Below are 21,591 nucleotides of genomic sequence, written 5' to 3'. Positions count from 1 at the left end.
TATACAGTACACACACACATATATAATGTAAATAAAAACTTTTATTCTGCAAACGATATGTTGGGATTAGTTGTTATGCAGTCCTACTTTTGGGTGTGTTCTTTTAAATGCAAATGAGCTGCTAATGCAAACACTGATCACCATAATGGTGGTTTATTGAAATTGAAACTCAATTGTGCTGTCAATTATTTATCTTTCTCTCTCTAGTTTACCAGAATGGTTTAACAAAACTAAGTTACTGGGTTGATAGAAGCACTGGGGACCCAATTATAGCACTTAAACATGGAAAAATTCAGACTTTAATGATACGTCCCCTTTAACCTGTTAAGGCGGACGGGCCCGTGCGTGGTACAGACGCGTTTTTGTTTACAAACTATTAAGTTTACAATACATTATACTGATGAAGAAGGTTATTAAACTTGTCATGCCATATATCATTAGAAAGGTTGAAGGGTTTAGATTTCATTTCTAAGTGCTGTTCCATGAAATAAATGCTCTAGCAAAACTAATAATACATTTTATGCAACAAGGTCATATTTAAATTTGTTCATTCATAAAATGACTTCACGCTCTTATTATGAAACTGCGCCTCCCTCGTAACTTTAGACGAGTTCACACTGCTGAAATCTCATTGCTTAGCATTCACAATATAACATCCATTCGCAGTTTTAGTCCACAAACGTATTACATATGAGAAATATTGATATTTCTTTGTTGTTTCCATGGGATTTTGCATAAATTAATCCTAAATCCATATTGTTATTCAACAACTGCACACGCAGCGCGATTCTACTATGGAAAAGGCATACGCGATCAGGTCAGTCAGAGTATTATGTTTAAAATGAGTCCACACACACACATTATGATTAATATTTCACATACAGCTAATAAGTTTAGTGTTTTACTGATGTTTTTGTGTGTTATTTTCGTGCACCTGTTATCTGCAGTAACTTAGTCTACTTTGTCATTCTGATGCACATTCGCTATTTGCAGACATTGTTGATGTACCTAACATTATGCAAGTACTCTGAATGTATATTGTGAGGACAAAAGCTTATTATTAGTAACAGATCGCTGTCTGTGTGCTTTTCTATCGCCCATCAGTGAATGAATGGTTACGCAATTTACTCGCGATAGAGATACGTCACCGCCATTAATATGAATGCTTCTTTTATCACTTCACAACAACTGGTGAGTGCTTTAGTTTGTAAAACATGAGGTGTCCACAATGTAAATAGTTTTATTTATATTTTAAAAGCTTCATAATTACTATGTTCTGTGTAGTTTACGGATACTAGTTTATTTCAATATTTAAATTATAACACATTTTTGTCAAATGTGTATACAATGTTTTTATGTAATAAATAAAGTTTTGTAGATACATACTCTAGGTAATAACCACATGTAAATAATTAATTTATAGAGCTTTTACTACTTTATTCTACATCATTATAGCAGGTGATGATTTGGAGCAGCCCAGTGGCCATTTTTTGAAATGTGCCATGGTGAAGATCAAACCTTACAGTAACCTTTTTTTTTATCATATCATCTTCAAATTTGAAACATAGATTGGTCAGACATCTGGTCTTAAGTCTATGTTGTATTTGGGTTGGTATGGCACATTTAATATGACATTATTAATTAAATAAAAACACGTTTAATTTTAATAAAACATTTTCACCACACTTCAGTGTCTATAACATTTAGCTTTTTTACATATCTGAATTCTGATAACTGAGAAGTAAAGACACAAGTGTCTTCTTTTTAGAGATATCAAAATTGTGTCTGTAGGTCACAAGGGTTTTGGAACTACAGCTGTTTTAGTGTGGGCATGTAAATTTCATGATTTGGCCTGAAAACGGCTGTCTGGATTAACAGGTTAAGATAAAAAAATTTAACTTATAGTGAGAGTGAAAGTTCCAGACTGAAGAAGTGACTCATTTAAAGAGAGATGAAGTTGTCAGATATCCGTTTTTATCACACACAAACAAGATCAGCAGACAGAAGTAATATAATAAATCATTTTTGTCCATTAACCTCTTTATATTGTTTTACTTTATGCACAGCTGAGCTGAAGATGCTTTGGCAACACACATGCATGGGATTGATCACGACAAACACACACACACACACACACACATGAAGAGAAGAGAGAGAAACAGAATCCAGGACAGACTTTGTGTGTGTCTCTCTCTCTCTCATGTCTGTGGCTAGCGTGGCTTTAAATCTCACTGCATATCAAGCCATTTAGCAGGTACTTCACCAACCAAAAAAACCACACAACCCAATGCAGATATTTAACAAAATACTCCTCATCGTCCAATACTGGATACATATTTATATATGCAAAGACATATTTGATAGGAAATGTAATGAAATCAATTAATGAAAGAAGAGCTGGACAATAATTCAATATCAATATATTTAACTGTATATATTTTTCCATAACGGTGAAATGGTTTCTAAACACATTTCCGATATTTCTATATACACATTACAGCATCCCAGGGCTGTTCGCATGTCACGTCTAAAAACCTGTTTAAAAGGCGCGTCAAGACGCTTTTTCCTTCCAAAGCGCTCTCCCGTGGCGTCTTTTGTAGCTAGGCAACCGTGAGCCGCGGTCATCGGGACGGCAAGGAAAACTGAATGCCTGATTGGATTTAAATCTCTCATCTGTACCTTGCGTCAAATCATACCATTGTCACCATGGAATCAATGAATCTAGTTGGGACTTTGATGTATTTGCCCAGAGAAGAGCTGTCACTCAGAAGTACGAGGAGGAGGTGGAGTTAGTTTGCCTCAAGACCATAATGAAACCATATACAGTAGGGAGGGAGAACGAGAGATGTAAAGCAACACAAGCTGTAATACAGAGAAATATACGCTTGAGCCATTAGGTTTCCCGGTTAGAAAAGGGGAACGATGAGAAACGTGCAAGATAAAATATGTATGCAGCTATGACACCTGTCGTGTTATGAGTATAATATGTATTTAATGGAGTATGCTAGAATCTAATATATCATTATGTATTACAAATGGGTGATTCTCACGAAACCATTGAAACACCACGGCACTAAGGATTTTAGCTATAAAATGTGTAATATAGTAATATTAAAAAGCATCAGAATTAGCACAATGTGTGATTTCAACATAAGAATTTATAATTTGTCAATTTTATCTCATTTTCTGCTGAAATTCTCATTACCGCAATGTGTCCGGCTGTGTTTGAACATGCGTTATGTTGTAATTTAATCAAATTAACACAAAAATATTTAGAAAAAAAATAAATGGATGTTTTGCTAGACTACTTTAGATGACAGAAAAAATATTTACTGAATATTAATGTATAATAATAATGAAGAAAAATTAGGAAAATGATGTGTCCATGCCTGATGTTCTCATCCTCCGCAACACTTTTTGAGAACAGTTTGAGCACACATACAGAATTGTAATAAAGTTTGATTTTGAGTGACCAAGCACATGGACCAGTTACTTCAAGATGGCTACCAGGTAAGATCATTTTTTTACAGTTAATTTGAAATATTGTCTTGTCAGAATGCTTACACGACATTTTGATTATCATTACCGCAACAGATGCTTATTAAATGTTAATTTAATTAATAGAAGCATAATACTTTGATTTTAAATGCATGTGCAGAATCTCCAAATTATGTTCTTTCAGGTTTGTCATGTCATTTTGAAAATATGTCAGTGTTGATGTTTTCTGACTGTTGCAGTAATGAGATTTTTTAGGACAAATTTTTTAAATTATGTTACAAAAAGTGTTAAATGATAAGTAAAAGTGTTTAAATTAATGTTCCCATTTACTCCAGACTTTGTTTTTCAATTTTTACATTTTCATGCTTGACATTTTTAAAACCAAGTTTTCGTGAGAATCACCCAAATAGTGCTTTAATATGAATTTTTCTGTCCAACCATCTTATGTTACATTAATAGCATAGTGCCATTCAAAAGTTTTAGGGTCACTTTTACTTAGGTCATTTATAAAAAAAAACATTACACATATTACTATAATAGCAAATTGATCAAAACTGTGAAACTATGAAAGTCAATACTGTGACATGTGCATGTTATTTATATTAAAGGTGAGCCTTAAAGATTATGTTTATTTGACAGGGAGTTTAGATTTAATTTAATTTTGTATGAAGGATAAATACAAACTAAAGATGAAAATCTATTTATTTATTAGGGCTGTCACTTTTTATTCGATATTCGAATATACATTCGAACATGACGTGAAATATCCGTATTCGAACTATAAATAAACCATCCGGTTTTTAAAATGCCATATTTAGCGCATTTTTTTACATTAACACCTCGTAATAGGAAGGAGGCTGAGAGTGAGACCGACGGCAACTGTGCGCAAGAGAGGATGTGCATGTCAAGATAGAATTATAGTTTGTATAGTTTTACATATTATTGTTTATAATGTTAAACATTATAGCAGAATAAAAAGCTTGTGTTAATACGTTCGCATTATGAAATAAGCATGTATGAAGATAATTTCATCATGTTTACAACGCAATGTAAACTTTATATTAAAGGCGCTCTAAGCGAATAATGTGCGACGTCACTTCCTGTTGATGTTTGAACTGTTTTCAAACAGACAGAGCGTAGCTAACTCCTCCCCCTCCCCCTCCCTTCCGTGCTTTCATGAACGCGCCCAACCCCCACCCCCAAATCCTTCTTGTCGTTTATTGGCTGGAATACTTTGTTTTGTTTTGTGCTGCTAGGTTTGGCCATTTGTTGATATTGCCGTTTGTTGATATTGCCGTTTGTGAAGCCTGGGCTGTCTACAGAGATCGCGTTTTTTTACAGTTTGATCAGCGGACAGGCAGCAAGCAGATAGTGAGGAGATGTTTCCGGTATGTAACAAAAAATGTTTTATGGTCTAAAACGCTTCAATTCGCTTAGAGCACCTTTAAACAACAACAGAATTTGTATTGTAAACGGATTTGAAATGATCATGTGCTGACTGTCGCGCGTCATATAGACGACAGAGTCAAGTGAGCTCTGCGTAACTCAGCGGTAAGTTTTATTTCATCTCAAATATCAAATGGTTCAACGCTCAAGCAAACAGCACGCGCAGAGATAATGCACTTGTCAATGACGGCTCACAAACGCGCGAGATAGTATTTGTATGTGTGCTTGTTGTCAATGAGATTTCTTCTCACAAACATATGTGTGCTTGTCAATGAAGGGCATTATATCCGCGGAATTCAGCGGAGTTTTCCGCCGAAATCTGCGGGCGCGGATTTCGTTTGGGCTTGGCTATATGCCTTACTAATGCTGCTGTTTAAGTTGTCACTTGTTTTGAGTCGTTGTTATTCATAAGTTGATAACCTGCTGTTTAAAACATTAAGTTAAAAAAGTAATGCAGACAGCCCCGTTTATGACTGTCACTGTTAATTAATTGAATCTCCATTACGTTTTTTTTTTTTTATGCGCGCGAGGGCACCTAGATATTCGAATATATTCGGATACATTGCATGATATTCGATATCCGTTCGAATTTGATTTTTCTCAAAAGTGACAGCCCTATTATTTATACCATTATTATTTTGTAAATATTATATAGTTTTATAGGAGGAGGCTTCAAAGACTTGACAAGTTCCTTTGTTCAAAAGTTTGTAGGTACAGACATTCATTGTGGGCCTTCTTTGTTTAAAAAGCCTTGGGATAAACTTCATTCACACCATTATCGGATTTATACCTCATCAACCAAATATTTAGAAGTATATTGGTGATAGAAATTTTGGTCCAGCCCTAAATCAAAGCAAACCTACAGACTGCTTCACAAATATATCACAGATAAAACACAGACAAGACGATTAACAACAAAACCTCATCCTAAAGCCACCTTTCCACTCTACATGGCATTCAGACACGACTGTCGGAGTTCACCCACTAGTGGCAGTCGTTATGAAGTTTCAGTTTAATTGTAACATGGAGATGGTCATTCCAGCACAAGAGGCTTCATTTTATTATTATCATAGTGGAATAAATAAATGAATGCAAATGAATGAAACAAAAACATATGCATATATAAAAAGGACTGCCAATATTTTTAGAAAGAACATATGGAGACAAGATTCAAATATTAACATTTGCATATTAAGGGCCGGTTTCTCGAACAGGGATTAGACTAGTCCTGTCCAAACTGAAAACATCTTGCACTGACATATCTTAAAATACACCAGTGCACTTTTTTTGCCTGAAAATGCACGCCAGTAGGGGTGCTCCGATATATCGGCCAATGCGCTTCTCAATGAATTACAGTGAAATGCCGCTAAAGTATATCCAAAGCCAGAGGGCGCTCTCGTGCAGAAACTCAATATGTGCTACAGATGAAGAACCATACACACGCGGCTATGACATGGACCTCTAGGAAATGGCTTTAGGATGGATATATATATATATATATATATAAATCAAATATTTTCATAATAATAAAGAATATGTATAATTATTATGTTTGACGAGTGTTGCATGTTATAAAGTCTCAAACTAACAGTGATTAAAGATCGATAAGGACTTACTGATCAAAAGCCGTACTACATGAAATAGTTGTGAATAATATCAGCTGTGCGATTCAGAATAGTTATTGGCCACATATTATTAGTGTATATCGGCATTTATCAGGGCATGTTTGTTAAAACTAGTTATATTTCATAATTAAAACTAAGGCTTAGTCCTGGCTCAATCTAATCCCTATCCAGGAAAACACCCCAATATGAATAATGTATTACTTATCAGTAATCAATAGTTTTTTTAAGGATTCAAGTGTTACTGATAAAGTTAAACAAAAAAAGATTTAGATAATTTTACCTTGCAGAGCGTTTAGATTGGAAAACACTGAAATACATCACTTCCAGTCAGCATATCGCATTGCAGTGTAGTTGCACAAATTTAAATTTTTTAAAGAATCCAACGCTCAAAACGGATCCGAAAATTACGCAACCACAGATGGTAGCACCTCACGAAGCCCCTTAGCGACTCTCCATAGGGAATGAACGATTTCCGGTTTGTCTGTCGTTGTCTGTCGTGTACAGTGAAAAGGCGTCTTAAATCTTTATTTATACTTTACAATCTCAAATCTCTCTCTCTCTCTTTTTCTCTCCCTCTAGTTCCTCATTCAAGAAGCAATGTACCAGGAACTACATTTGTTAAATTCTAACATGTCACAGTGTGAAACAGCAATTGTTTGTGTGCGGTGTGTGTGTGTGTTAGTGTAAGATATCAAAGTGAAGTGAAGTGGGTGAAAGTTTATAATAATACAAACATACACTTCATTAGAATCATCTGTGACTGGAACTTCAGGTCACTCATGTTTGCAGGAATATTACAAACCAAAAACACAAACACACACAGAGCTGAAGACACACAACTGGTATGATGATATTTATGATTCAGTCTAAGCGTTGTACATCTGACCGATGGTCATGGTTATGACTGAAGTTACTCAGTCCATGACTCCTGACACACACAGACACATCTATAACTAACCTGTTTTCCATCAGGAAGTGAAGAAAAAAGGAGGAAGAGATGTACAGATAGTAAGAGAGGCACATTATGAGAAAGTACTTGAGATGTAATTGAACTTTGTGAGTTATTAAACAAACTTTCTCAATGATACAATTAAATATTCTGCTTTTCAGATGTGACCAGAAACGACATGAGAACATGAGGTGAGATGACAAACAGTGGTTTCAATTCTCACTAACACAAGCTTTTACAAAGTCACACATCCACACAGACACACATAGTGTGAAGACTCGACCAACAACAGAATGCATCCGCTGTCCCTGCATGTGCAGCACTCATGCATGCAACATCTGCACTGACAACAGCAAATAAACACTGCAAGATAAATCATTATGCAAAATAAATCAGAAACCGAGGCCATTATTTTGAATAGGTCTGCTTAATATAGAAGAAATGTGTGTTAAACTTAACTCAGAGAATAATTTATTCATAGTAAAACAAAATTAAATGATTTACTATAGACATTGTGGTTAAAATAGTAAGCAGAAGTAGACACTCCACAGTAAATAATATTAATAAACAGATCTTTTAAACTGATAAAAACAGCTTAGACACAACTTTAGCAGTCCAATGTAAAAGTGTGAAAGTGCAGTCACAGAGCACAAATACACACACACACACACACACACACAGCATAACAAATGTGTTTACAACAAAACAACAACATGATTAACATTCCACCTCCATCTCAGCACTGTTTAACCCTTTATACAACACAACAACACAAACACAGATCTCTGAATCTCCACTTCCCTCTTGATTCAGTTTGATTCAGAGAGTCAGGATTTAATTTTACTATTAATAATACAACTGAAACTCTTTGAGCTTTTATATTTACCAGCGGTTTTACCAGAGGTCCAAGTGCTCTTCCGCCATGCAATATAGTTCTCTTTTTTTTCCCGCTTTAGAAATCGCCACGTTTTGTTTTGTGCCATCATACTTACTGGTGTAACTACTCATGTAACGGTCTTTAAATAGGGAAAACATGAAGTGTTTGGTGGCTTCTACATTTATCCCTAGATTCTAAGAAATGAATGGGGCTAGGCTAAATGCTAACACATTCATGACACACTGAACAAAGATTAACTCTTTCACCGCCAGCGTTTTTTAAAAAAGTTGCCAGCCAGCGCCAGCGTTTTTCATGATTTTCACCAAAGTTTAATGCCTTCCAGAAAATGTTCTTCTTTAAATATATAAACATACAATATATCAAATGAGAGAACAGACCCTCTGCTTTCAAACAAAAACGTTTCATCCTACCTTCAGTGGTTCTTTTGCAATCAGCTTTTGAATATGGGTAGGTTTCTGCAAAAACATCACATTTTGAGCAAAAAGCAGAGATAATTCAATTTTTGTGACGGATTTTTCATAGAGATCCCATTCAGAGCGATCTTTAAAACACACATGGACATGCAGCCGCTTGCCATAGGGCAATACTTCCGGGTTTAAAAAGTTGCGGAAGAGCGCCACCTGGTGGATAATAGCGGTATTGCGGAAAGACGGAAAATCTCGTCATTGGCGGGGAAGCGTTTTCTCTTAATTGACGAGATATCTCGTCAATGGCGGGGAAAGAGTTAAGTGCATGCATTGAAAAAAGATAGGTGTGTATTAATTAATCTAAGTTGAGGTAAGAACTTAGTAAAAAATTGAATACTAGGGCTGGGTGTCGATTCAAATGTTCCAGATCGATTTAATTTTTATTCACAAGCTATCAGATCATTTCGATTCTCGATTCAATTCTGATTCTCTGAAATACTTTTAGACTCAATTCTCAATTCAACTCATTGAATATAGATTTAATGCAAATACTAGATTTATAAAACAGAACAGTGAACATAAATAGCCACAAACCTGTATATTAAACTCTTTTATTTTAGGTACTCTCTACCCAGTCTCCTGAAGATGCGTATAAATAGCACGAAGTGTAAAACTCGTGCAATACATACGCCAAATTCCACTTTGGTGTGCATATGATACACCAGTCCTTCCCATTCACTAAAACGGTGCACCTTTTTTTGTCGTTTTATTTATTGGTTTCTCAATTTTTTTCTGTTTTTTAAACCATTTTCGCTTGGGTTTAGGGTTAGATTTTAGATTTGCTTAAGGAGGTTATTTAATATACAGGTTTCTCCAAGTTTTTGTCCATATTTAAGCCATGGTCGCTTGGAGTTTGGGTTAGGATGTCATTTTTATATAACAAAAAGTTGTTGTTCTAACCCTAAACCCAAGCGAAAATGGTAAAAAATAGCAAAAAAATTGAGAAACCAATAAATAAAACGACAAAAAAGGTGCACCATTTAAGTGAATGGGAAGGACTGGCGTATCATATGCACGCCAAAGTGGAATTTGGCGTATGTATTGCACGAGTTTTACACTTTGTGCTATTTATACGCATCTTCAGGAGACTGGGCTGGTACTCTTGGGTACATTAAAACAGAACCTATCTATAATTTTCAAATGCATACAATTATGTTAAATACAATACAATGAGCAGCAGGGGCTTTATGGGTTTATATTTTTTTTTATTAGAAAAATGTTTTGTTTTTATTCCAGTTTTATTAGAGCCCTGCATTTCAGCCTTATTACGCCCCTCTGGTCCAGTTTTAGGCCAATTTTAATGTCACAGTTGATATGCGGGCCAGGCCTCTGGCTTTTTTAGGCTTCTTTTTATACTTTCAATTTAATTAAAAGAAACGTTGAGACATTGATGATTGTAAAAGAAAGACCTTAAACATATCGCACGAGTCCACTACGCACATGTACATTCACAATGCACCTGTTGCAACGTGCTTAGTGTCTCCGCCAGCAGCACCGGGAGAAATATAAATGGAGGACTGGATTTAAACCTTAAATACTGCGCATAAGCTATGCACACAGCATCCAAGACACAATCTATAAAAGACTTCTTCATGGAAGAAAGCCGTGTCATTTTTTTTCTTGTTTGAGATTGGACTTTTTCTTATTTTAACTGTTGTATACACGAACAGTCATGTTCTATGGTAAAGCCTTAAATTTTAATTGTGTTGGCGAAGGTGTAAGGTAAGGCAACCTCCATGTTTATTTAGTTTCATGTTTATTTAGTTTTGTTTTGATTGTATAGCTTTTTTCATACTTTTTCTGCACTAAGACTCGTGACTCTGAGAAGCAGAGCAACCTGCCTCCGCTTTTTAAAAATAGTGTGTGTTGATAATAAACATTTAAACTATCATTGTTATATGCTGAAAATATATATTTTATATAAATGTTATTTTAGGCAAGTGAAGTGTTGATTTGAGAGGCTCAATTGATCAAAAATGTTGTATGTCGGCCGCTAACCGCTTGGTCATCAACAAAAAACTATTTAACAAAAATGCTCTAAAATGTAAGAAATTTTATTATTTTGACAGTTAAAACAAAACTGAACTGCTTTAATTTTTGCAATAGTAGTCAAGCTGTTTAAGGAATCTGTGTAAGGAGTTATTTTTGCTATTTCTGTGGATTTCTTTTGTAAAATCTATGCAGAATTTTGCGGAATGATTTTAAATGTTTTAAAACGATCTAAGAGAATGGGAGCTGTGAATATTACAAAACAATAAAATATTTTATAATGAACTTTTGATTTGGGGGTGAATCTAGAAATAAACATTAGGAAACGGACTTTAAAACATAATTTTTGTACACAAGTAGGGTAAACTGAATATTGCGATAGCTGCTGCCCTTTGAAAGTGTTGCGAGCGTTTAGGATGGTGTTTTAAATTTGATCAGATAACAAAATGCAGCCCCAGCAGCAATGTGTGTGCGAGACCGTGCACAATGATGGCACTAGTGCTGTTCTGTTGCGTCTGGATTTGTATAATTCATTAATAATTAATTGTTTCCAGACTGAAGCACAAGATTAAAACAAAAAAGTCTCAAAGTAAAGTGAAGAACCAGTCATATGTTGCTTACAAAACAAAGTAACGTGTCCCTTTAGTTTGAATGGGCATGACGCTTCTGACACAGGAAACTTAAACGAGACTAATCTGAGAGTCAAGACACGATTATAACAAGCAACCCAACTAGAACCAATGGCACTCTGTGGATGTGAGGTCTGAAACAATAACAAAGTTAATTTTTCACCGTGGGCTTAGATCAATGTTCATGAAAGAAAAACTGTTTGCAAACTGGACTGAAGTAGAGATCATAGAGATCCTCGCTTTTGGCACTAATGCCGAGAACGATCAACAGCTACGTGAGGCGCTAGTTTATGATCAAATCAGAAAAAAATGCATGAGCTGTGTGGTTTAAAGCGAAATTACAGATAATCAACAAACTTAAGATACTGTGGGAAATTACATTAAACCTCACAATCTGATGCCACATGTCTTTACAGGATGTGCACGAACACAAGAAAAATCACTGGCAGTGTGCATGAACCAAAATTTAAACAATCCTTGGGAAAATCTTGGGAGACATTATCCATGTATTTTCCAAAACCTTTATGTGAAAAAGCCTATAAACAAACAATCCTGGACACCAGAGGAAGATAGACTCGGACCACACTGCAAACTAAATGAAGTAGAAACAAAACTTCCCTTTCACATCATGCCTAAATATACACAATTATTTAGGGTTGGGATGATAAATTGTGTGATTCTGCTTGCAATGTTTCTCAATGAATTACGGTGAAAAGCCACTACATCCATAAGCCAGATGGCGCTCTCAATATGCGCCGCAGAAGTAGTACAGCCCTAGGAAATACCTATAAACATATTTATATCACTGTTCTTAAAACCTTTTCTGGTATTTTATTGATAATAAAAAATATTTATAATGATTATGTTTGAGGAATGTTGCTCTTACAAATGCATGTTATAAACGACTCAGTGATTTTAGGTTGATAAGCACTACCTACTGATTAAAGAGACGTAGTACACGAAAGAGCTGTGCATAACATCACCTTTGCAATTTTTTTGAGTATGTATATCCTGTATGATGTCATCAGGGCTCGACGCAAATATTTTTTTTTATACTGGTTCGGTCGGGCCAGTGGTTCAGGTTTTCACTTGCCCTGGCAAAATTTGTACTGGCCCCAATAAAAAAATGTCACTTTCACATATTTAAAAAAGAATAATTCAATAGTCAAATATAATTGTATACATATACAACAGACATGTTTCAACGAAAAAAGGCTCCCAACTTTTCTGCTTTACCTGTAAACTGACAGCAAATTGTGCAAAATATTGCATAGGTTTTTTTCGTCGTGTTTTACCCAAGTAAATGTCTGCTTCCAAGATGTTAAGTAATATACATTGTTAAAAAAAATATTGAAGGTGAGGGTGAAGCACTGGCCTGATCAAGCAAGTAACAATACTTTTTACTTGCCCGAACGTCTCTCACGCTTGCCCCAGGGCACCCGGCCGGCCGTCCTTTATGTTGAGCCCTGTGTCATAAAGGGCAGAACTCCTTATATAGGCATTTCTCCCAGAAGAGAAAATTGTGTCACTATTTACTCACGCCCAATGTCTGTCTTTGTTCTTCAGAACCCCAAAAAAATCTCTTTCAGTGCACATTCTCAGTCTGAACTGTTGTTTAGGCAGTTTTAGGATGCTTACTTCTAAATATTGTGTAACAACTGAAACAACAGTGATATCCACAACAAGAAAGTTGAAAGATAAATGTCTTCAGCACACTTACAATATATAACACAAGTCCAATGGAGTGATTTATTTAACTCTTTCCCCGCCAGCATTTTTAAACAAAAGTTGCCAGTGCCCACATTTTTTTATGATTTTAACAAAAGTTTAATGCCTTTCAGAAAATCTCATTCTTGAAATATATAAACATACAAATGAAAGCACAGACCCTCTGCTTTCGAAAAAAAAAATGATCATCCTACCTTCATTTGCACTCTTTTTATCACCTCTAAAATATGGGTCAGTTTCTTCAAAAATACAAGATTTTGTGCAAAAAGCTGATATGATTGAATTTATGAAGGACTTTTGATAGAGATCAGATTCAGATCAAAATTAACACAGTTTTTACTGTTTTTGGATCAGTGGATGCTTCAGTGTTTTATAAGTTGGGTAAGAGCGACACCTAGTGGATAATAGCAGAAATATGGATTGCCGTAAAAACTTGTCATTGGCATGGAAGCATTAAAGGCGCAAAAGAGGATGTTTTCCAACAGACCGTTACTGACTTTTTTTAAATAAGCGCATGCGTAAGAAAAGCCTCCATCCTTCACAGCTCATTTTTAGGGAACGCCTTCCAAAACTCGTGCATGAGTATTTGAACACGAGTGTTTGTTTACCACTGGCATATGCTGTGTCGCGTGGCTCGCGTCAGTGGATTCATTATGTGAAATGATATGATAATAAACACATAAGATGTAAAGTTAGATCATTCGACGCTACTCCCATTTCAATTAGCATGTAGCAGACTGTTCACTGCCTTACAACTACAGTACAAGAACAACGTCAATATACTTGAATAACAGTACAACAATAATTATTCCCCAAAGAAAGAATAATCACTGTTACCTGTCGGGAAGAATTTTGCGAACTGCGCGTCTGTCTTGACACCTCTCTGTTCCTTCAACCGAAACTAAAGACGGAGTTCATGCGTTATGCGCATGCGTCACTCGTGTAAAGTTACTGGAGCGTGCACGTCTCTCACAAGGAACGTAATGGCAGTGATTGACAAGCCAGAGGGCCAATCGCTCATGCGATGATTACGTCAACGAATGGCTGATGTTTTTAAGGCCCTACCTTATGCACAGATGACATATATTAAATGTATTACTTTCAGTGCACCTAATAAATAGTCTTTTATCATTTAGTAAAGACAGTTTCAAGTAATATTGCAAAAATGTATTAAACAAACATCCTCTTTTCCACCTTTAACTCTTAATTGATGACTTAACTCGTCAATGTCAGGGAAAGAGTTAAAGTGGACATTTCACAAGACTTTTTAAAGATGTCAAATAAATGTTGATGTGTCCTCAGAGTACATATGTAAAGTTTTAGGTAAAAATACCCAACAGACAGTTTATTATAACATGTTCAAATTGCCACTTTGTATGTGTGAGCAAAACTGTTTTTTGGGTGAAATGCAAATGAGCTGATGAAATACAAGAACTTGTCGCAATAATGGTGGTTTGTTGAAACTCAAGTGCTGTCAATTATTTTCTCTCTCTTTCTCTGCACTAAATGGCAGTGCTGTGGCTGGATAGTGCAGATTAAGGGACACTATTATTATTTTAAGATCCCCTTCTGACATCACAAGGGGAGCCAAATTTCAATGAGCTATTTTTTCACATGCTTGCAGAGAATGGTTTACCAAAACCAAGTAACTGGGTTGATCTTTTTAACATTTTCTAGCACTGGGGACCCAATTATAGCACCTAAACATGGAAAAAGTCCAATTTTCATTATACAATCCCTTTAACTCTTTCCCCGGCAGCATTTTTCATGATTTTCACAAAAGTTTAATGCCTCCCAGAAAACGCTCTTCTTTACATATATAAACATCCAATATATTAAATGAAAGAACAGACCCTCTCCTTTTATCACCTCTCAAATATGGGTTGGTTTCTTCAAAAACATCAAATTTTGAGGAAATAGCTGAGATAATTGCATTTTTGTTAGGGTTAGGGTCATTTAAAAACTTAAAGGTCCCATTCTTCCGGTGTTTTTGAAGCTTTGATTGTGTTTCTAGTGGGCAATATAACATGTGTTCATGTTTCACGTGAAAAAATGTGGTATTTCTCACACAATTTACACAATCTGTATAGCGCAGTTTTCACTGTCCTAAAAACAGATTGATGTCTTCCTTGTCTATCAAGTCCTTCCTTCTAAAATACGTATCGAGTTCTGATTGTGTAGTTTGTTTAGTGTGTTGTGATTCAATAGCAGCTTAGCTTAGCAGAGCCGTTTGAGCTTAGCTGGCGACTGACGTATTTCTGTGGGTGGAAAACTCTTATTTTGACGTAATTCAACCAGGAAGTAGAGGGCTGTGCTCCAAACCGGTCGTTCGCTGCAGGCTTTGAAAGGGGAATTCTGTTAAAGTAAATATATCGCCTGGCAGTGAACTTTGAGCTTTATCATTTTACAGGTATTATTTATGCTCTAACAGCAACATTACACACACTAACTAAAGTTTGAAAAAATGAGATCAGGAAGAACGTGACCTTTAAAACAGTTTTCTGGTGGTTACTATGGGAGTGAATGGTGAACGAGGTGGTCACCATCTAGTCCCATGTTAATCAGAAAACCCCAAACAACACTTTTTCAATAATCTTTGGGTTCTGAAGAACAATAAAAAACATTATTTTAATGCTATAATTTTTGGGTAAATGATCCCTTTAACGATTTTTAATGGCAACTGTCAGGATACAGAAAGAGGGAGAGGTGTGGAGGTCGAGAGAGGTTTGTTTACAGTGCATCTGAATAGACATATTTATCTATATGATTTATTATCTATGCATGTATTATTTACTAATTCACCTAAACTTATATAATATTTTAATTACATAACATTGCAGAATATTTCACGATAGCATTGTAAAAACAGATTAATTCCACTGTTGTAATACATCACAACAACACAAAAATCCCTGTATGTGTCACACAGACATCCATTGTGTGAATTATAGGAACTAAAAATATTTTCCGCTTGTAAAGACGCAAAAAAGCACGAATAGAGCAGTTTATTAGGGTCGTGTCTCTTTAAGAACTCCATTAACTTCCACCAAAACCCCTGTGAAATCTTGAGGTTTAAGACCACAACACACACACACACACACAAACTAACTAACAGAAACCTACCTGATGCTGCTGTGTTAAGAGTCTCACTGAAACTAAGCTCATCTCTAGTGTTTCCTCTCAACAAGTGCATCTCTCTCTCTCTCACACACACACACACACACACACACACACCTCTCAAATACACACACACTCTCTTTCAACCATCTACCACAAACACAGACACACAAACACACTCACCGGATAAAAAAGCAACATTCCTGCAACTGAGCAACCGGAGAAAAGACAAAAAAAAACAGAAAGACAAATACACAATCACACTACGCAATAAAACTTCTGTGTAATCTCTGACAATAAACTTTACTCACTGACTGACGCGCGCCTGATGATCGTTACAACAGTCTTCTCCTCATCGCGGTTGTTAATCGCTCTTGTTTTCTTCTTTGTGTTGTTCCTTTTTTCGTTTTTGTGTTTTGTCGCTGAGAGACAAACACGCAAATCCACTCAAAACAGAGAAAGAACCCCAAAGAAACTTCCGCAGAGGGAGCGTCACATGAGCGTGTGAATCAGGGACTGAACTAACGCGACGCGACCATTGGGCGGCAAATCTAACTGTTTCCTAGGAGACGAGGCGCGGATCAGACCTGCAGGCGGCGCTGTGAGTCACATTCAGCTGCTGAATTATTTATTTAGATGTATTAACTATACAATTTTTGTGAAATAAACATGGATGTTTATTTATTTTAAAACATCTAGTTAAAAATAAGCAAACCTTCATGTAGTAATCACAATCTTCTGTGATTGGTCCGTCCTTGACAGCGCTGTACACGTGATCATGATGAGCCCGTTATGTTCTCAATCCGAAGGCTGGTCGCATTTGAAGGCTGCGTACGTTATCAACACTAAAATAAACAATTATAAAGTATTACTTTTGGTTAATTGTTGGAATATGTTTATGACTTGTAATGCTCAGTTAACTTAAAAAAAAAACAGGCTTTATGACGTATGCTGCCTGCATATGCGGATTGAGAAACGGCCATAGTTTCATTGTTATTGTCATTTTAGTCGCTAAATATTTTTCGTTATAACCTTTAGTAGATATTCACGGATCTGTTTATTATTTCCTGTCAATCTGTTACCTGTAATTTTGTTTCCATAATCATGTTAATAAACTCTGTTTTGAAAAAACTGCAGAAGTGTCAACTCTGAGCGATAGATGGCGCACGAGATCTACAGCGGAATATTGAGATGACGCACACTGAAGCCTCCGGAGGTCGCATTTGTAGGCTGCTATAAAAAATTTGTAGGCTGCATACGTCATCAAGAAAAATATTTTTTTCGGAATATTAACATTTATAAAGTTGACTGTTATTCTTAGTCAATCGTAAATTGTTGAAATATGTTCATGATTTGTGAATGTAATGCTCAGGTAACTTTAATAAACCAGGCTTGATGACGTATGCAGCCTGCAAATGCGACCTCCGCAGGCTGCAGCCTTCGGATTTTTTATTGAACTTTGAAAATTCAACAAAAAATCCGCTAAACGTCACAGATTTTCACATACTGTACAAAAAAATAATCAAAAAATCAATAAAAAAAACATAATTTAAATTTATTTTAAAGAAAAATTAAAAATTAATTAAAAGAGTTTTCTTGGCTTTTTTGTTCTTTACAAACTTTATAGATTCTAAATTTGCTTTAAAAACTGTTTGAAAATGAGCAAAATTGGATTCTGAGCTACTCAATTTGACCTGGTGAATATAACATTTCCATAATAGCAAAAACAAATCAATAACACACATTTTTCCTCTGGAAAAGTCATATGCATTTGAATGAAGTACAACTGAAGACACATTTAAGTTTAGATTGCAATTCAATTGAACAATTAAACATTTATGTATCCTTCGGATTGAGAGACGGCTAATGTATGCTGACTGTTTTATTATATTTGAAACAGTCACGTGCCTCTCTTAGCCTATTGCATGTTTAATTTAGTAAGTGGTGCAGTGTTATCTCAGAAATAAATGTTTTTTATTATTTTAATTTAATTTTGTAAACTTTGGCAGTCATATTAAATGGAGGATCATATTTGTTTGACACATTGGAATTATTGGTATTATTGCACATTTTGTACAGTAAATGAACATACTGTGCATTGTAGTGTGCATGAGAAACAGTCAGTTAATGAGCGTAAATCATGTTTCATATTTTAATGTCTAAGCTGCTGGATGTTTCTTCACATCTTAAGTGTGTTTGTCGGTCAGATGAGGTGCATTAGAGGAGAAGTGAGTGAGTCAGAGTCTAGCAGGCGTGTGGTGGTGTGTGGGCGCCTTCACATTATCTGTCTGATCCCTGTAGGAGGCTGAAGAAAAGAGATGATGTGTGTGTGTGTGTTTCTAGTAACTCAATGCTTGCTTTAGAGATAATCATGAGATCACAGAATAGTTCATGAATATTTATGTTTGTTTGTAACAGGGTCATGACTCAGAAAGCTCATTCTTATATTCTTCATGACTTACTGTTAATATAATTAAACTTTGTTGGCTACATTTTACACCGTTTTTTGGGTGTAATCCAACCTGATTGTTTTTCTGAACATCAGAACCTTTTTATGTCGCAATTAATTTAATTTATTCATTTGGCAAACGCTTGAATTAAAAGATTCAGACCCACAACTTTAGCATAGCTGACACACTGATCTACTGCATAATCATCGTGTTTATTATTTCTTATTAATAGCACTTAAAACAAATCTTAGAGCTCTTTTTTTTTTTGAAAATAAAAATTTCTGTTCAATCATATGACATTTTACCTGTTTGTTTGATTATTTATATATTTACATTCATGCATTTGGCAGATGCTTTTTTACATATTGGGGTGGTTTCCCAGACAGGGACTAGACTAGTCCTAGACTAAAATAAATGTTGTTAAGAGCTGTCCAACCTGAAAACAACGTGCACTGACATATCTTAAAATACATCAGTGCCCTTTTTTTTTGCCTCAAAATGCATGCCAGTAATGTTTTTAGTAAGGCATGTTTGGTTAAACTAGTTATATTTCCTAATTAAGGCCTAGTCCTGTTTTAAGGAAATCCCTTTCCGTGAAACCACCCCATTATGCTATACTTTATTATCAGTACAGTATTTCAGTATGTGTGTTCCCTCCTGAACCAACAATTGTTTTGGTCTGGTAATGCAATGAGATACAGAAACATAAATATCAGTGTTTGTTTTATTTTAATAGTAATTTAAAAAAGTTTGTCCCACTTAATGCCATTTGATTATAAGACATTTCACTTGTTTGGTTATTTTTATACATGGCCTCGGCTCAGTTTTACTGTATTATAAGAAATATTAATTGTGATAGAACATGTTTTAAATGAGAAATGTCATAGATTTATAATATTAAAAATATATTGTGTTACGTATTATAATGCAATGAAACCATAAAATTGATTCAACCAAAATATATAACCAAAAAGTATAGCCAAACATGTACACAGACAGACACACACATTCTGTCTGTCTCACTCCATCATTCATCCGTCTGTCATGTCAGTGATGTGTGAGAGGAATGATGACACTAATAAGATCTGATGAAATGAATCAAACACACACAATGAGGACTGCAAACCATAAACTTCTAGTTTTTGTATATACTGAAACTAATACACTAACACACTGTACAAAACCCCCACAAATGATCCAATTATCAAATTATTCATAAATTAGTCAGGTGTATCTGTGTCAGGTGTGTCAGGTGATCAGAGCATTGTAAGTTTTGATCCCAGTGAAAACATTGATAAAACTCTGTATTAACTGAATGCATCTGTACATCACTTTGGATAAAAGCGTCTGCCAAATGCATAAATGCAGCAGGTAGAGATCCACCAGAGACGAAACTGATCAGAAATCAGTGGTGTGTGCTTTAATGAGCTCTTAAATGAGGTCATGTGAACTCATCAGTGATGACAATCATTTGTATTACACACAGGGACTCCACACAGACACCGGGTTGTCATGACGACACAACAGTGTGTGTGTTTGTGTGTGTGTGTGTGTGTGTGTGTACAGGTTTTGAATGAGGCCACCAGAGTTTGTGTGTCTGTGTGTGTGGTCAATGCTGACTGGACACAAAACACAACTGAGCATCAATCCAAGCATTTAAGCCATTTATACCACAGGGCTGTTGAATGCTGTATTCTGATTGGTTGAGAATGTTCCACGGCCCTAAACAAGTAAACATGTTTTTTGGTGTATTGATTACTATAAGCAAAACCATGGTTTTACTATTTCATTAGGGGGGTGTTGATTATTTTTTGATAACTGCACACCTGACCTATCAATGTCTTCAAATAATCACCAGAGCAATGTTTGTGTTAACTGTGGTATAAGAGGAATAATGGACTCCGGTCCTATGAATTACGTAAGGAATAATTGACGAAGGGCCATTGAATTAGAAGACAATAATGCACACCCAAGGTGGTAATGCGGCACGACGCGAAGCGTGTGTGCATTATTTTCAAATAATTTAAAGGACGGGAGTAAATTATTCATCTTATACCACAGTTACCACAAAGATTGCTCTGGTGCCTATTTTAAGACAAAAAATAAAAAATAATGCATACCCAAGGAACATTTCTCAACCAATCAGAATACAGCATTCAACAGACCCGTGGTATAATTTGAAAATAATGCACAGCCACAAAACCGCTTCGCGTCATACCGCATTCCCCTTATAAAAATTAACCATGTTTTTATCTGGTAAAAGTGTAGTAAACATGTTTTTTTGGTGTATGGATTACTATCAGCACACTAACCATGGTTTAACTATGTTTTTTGGGGAAAAACAAGGCTATTTTGTGGTAGCCATGGTTTAACTACAGTAACCATGTTTTTTTACTTTAGTAAAACCACAGTTAATTTTCATAAGGGTACCTTGGGTGTGTATTATTTGCGAATAATTCAATGGCGTGTCGTCAATTATTCCTCTACGTAATGTACGATTGAGAATATTTATGAAGATCCAGAGGAAAACATCACTGCTAGAAGATCAATAACACTCCTGCTGACAGCACAGAAAACTTTCATCGACGTTTGTGAGGAGTTTGAGACATTCTTCAGATCTCCTCTCAAACCACATCATCTCGGAAGCAAAACACTTTAGCAGAAGCCCATATTTGCTCTCCATATCATTAAAGTTTTGGAGAAACCACTGAGGTATCAAAGTCTCATTTGTCATTTTCTTCTCTGACAAAAAGTCTTAAACTCATTCATCTAAAAAACACAACAGAGCTTCAAAC

At 35.5% G+C, this 21,591-nt stretch overlaps 1 protein-coding gene across 4 annotated transcripts in view; it reads right to left on the bottom strand.

Annotated features, from left to right (window-relative positions):
- LOC135770645 (arf-GAP with Rho-GAP domain, ANK repeat and PH domain-containing protein 1) overlaps positions 1 to 16,865 on the bottom strand; it is a 63,822-nt gene extending 46,957 nt beyond the window's left edge. The window contains exon 1 of one of the 4 annotated variants that reach the window (XM_065280304.1): positions 16,658 to 16,865. Coding sequence is in view for 3 of the 4 variants with exons in the window: in XM_065280307.2 (XP_065136379.1) it covers positions 6,850 to 6,887 (38 nt within the window). In the remaining variant the exon portion in view is untranslated. Of the gene's footprint in view, positions 1 to 6,849; positions 7,093 to 16,657 lie in introns of those variants that run through there. The other 3 variants (XM_065280307.2, XM_065280306.2, XM_065280303.2) reach the window with 3 other exon arrangements.
- Positions 16,866 to 21,591: the final 4,726 nt, after the last annotated feature.

This window comes from Paramisgurnus dabryanus, chromosome 8, assembly GCF_030506205.2.
Source record: "Paramisgurnus dabryanus chromosome 8, PD_genome_1.1, whole genome shotgun sequence".
NCBI lineage: Eukaryota > Metazoa > Chordata > Actinopteri > Cypriniformes > Cobitidae > Paramisgurnus > Paramisgurnus dabryanus.
Note: the sequence above shows the minus strand (reverse complement) of the source record. Positions and strands in the feature narration are given on the sequence as shown.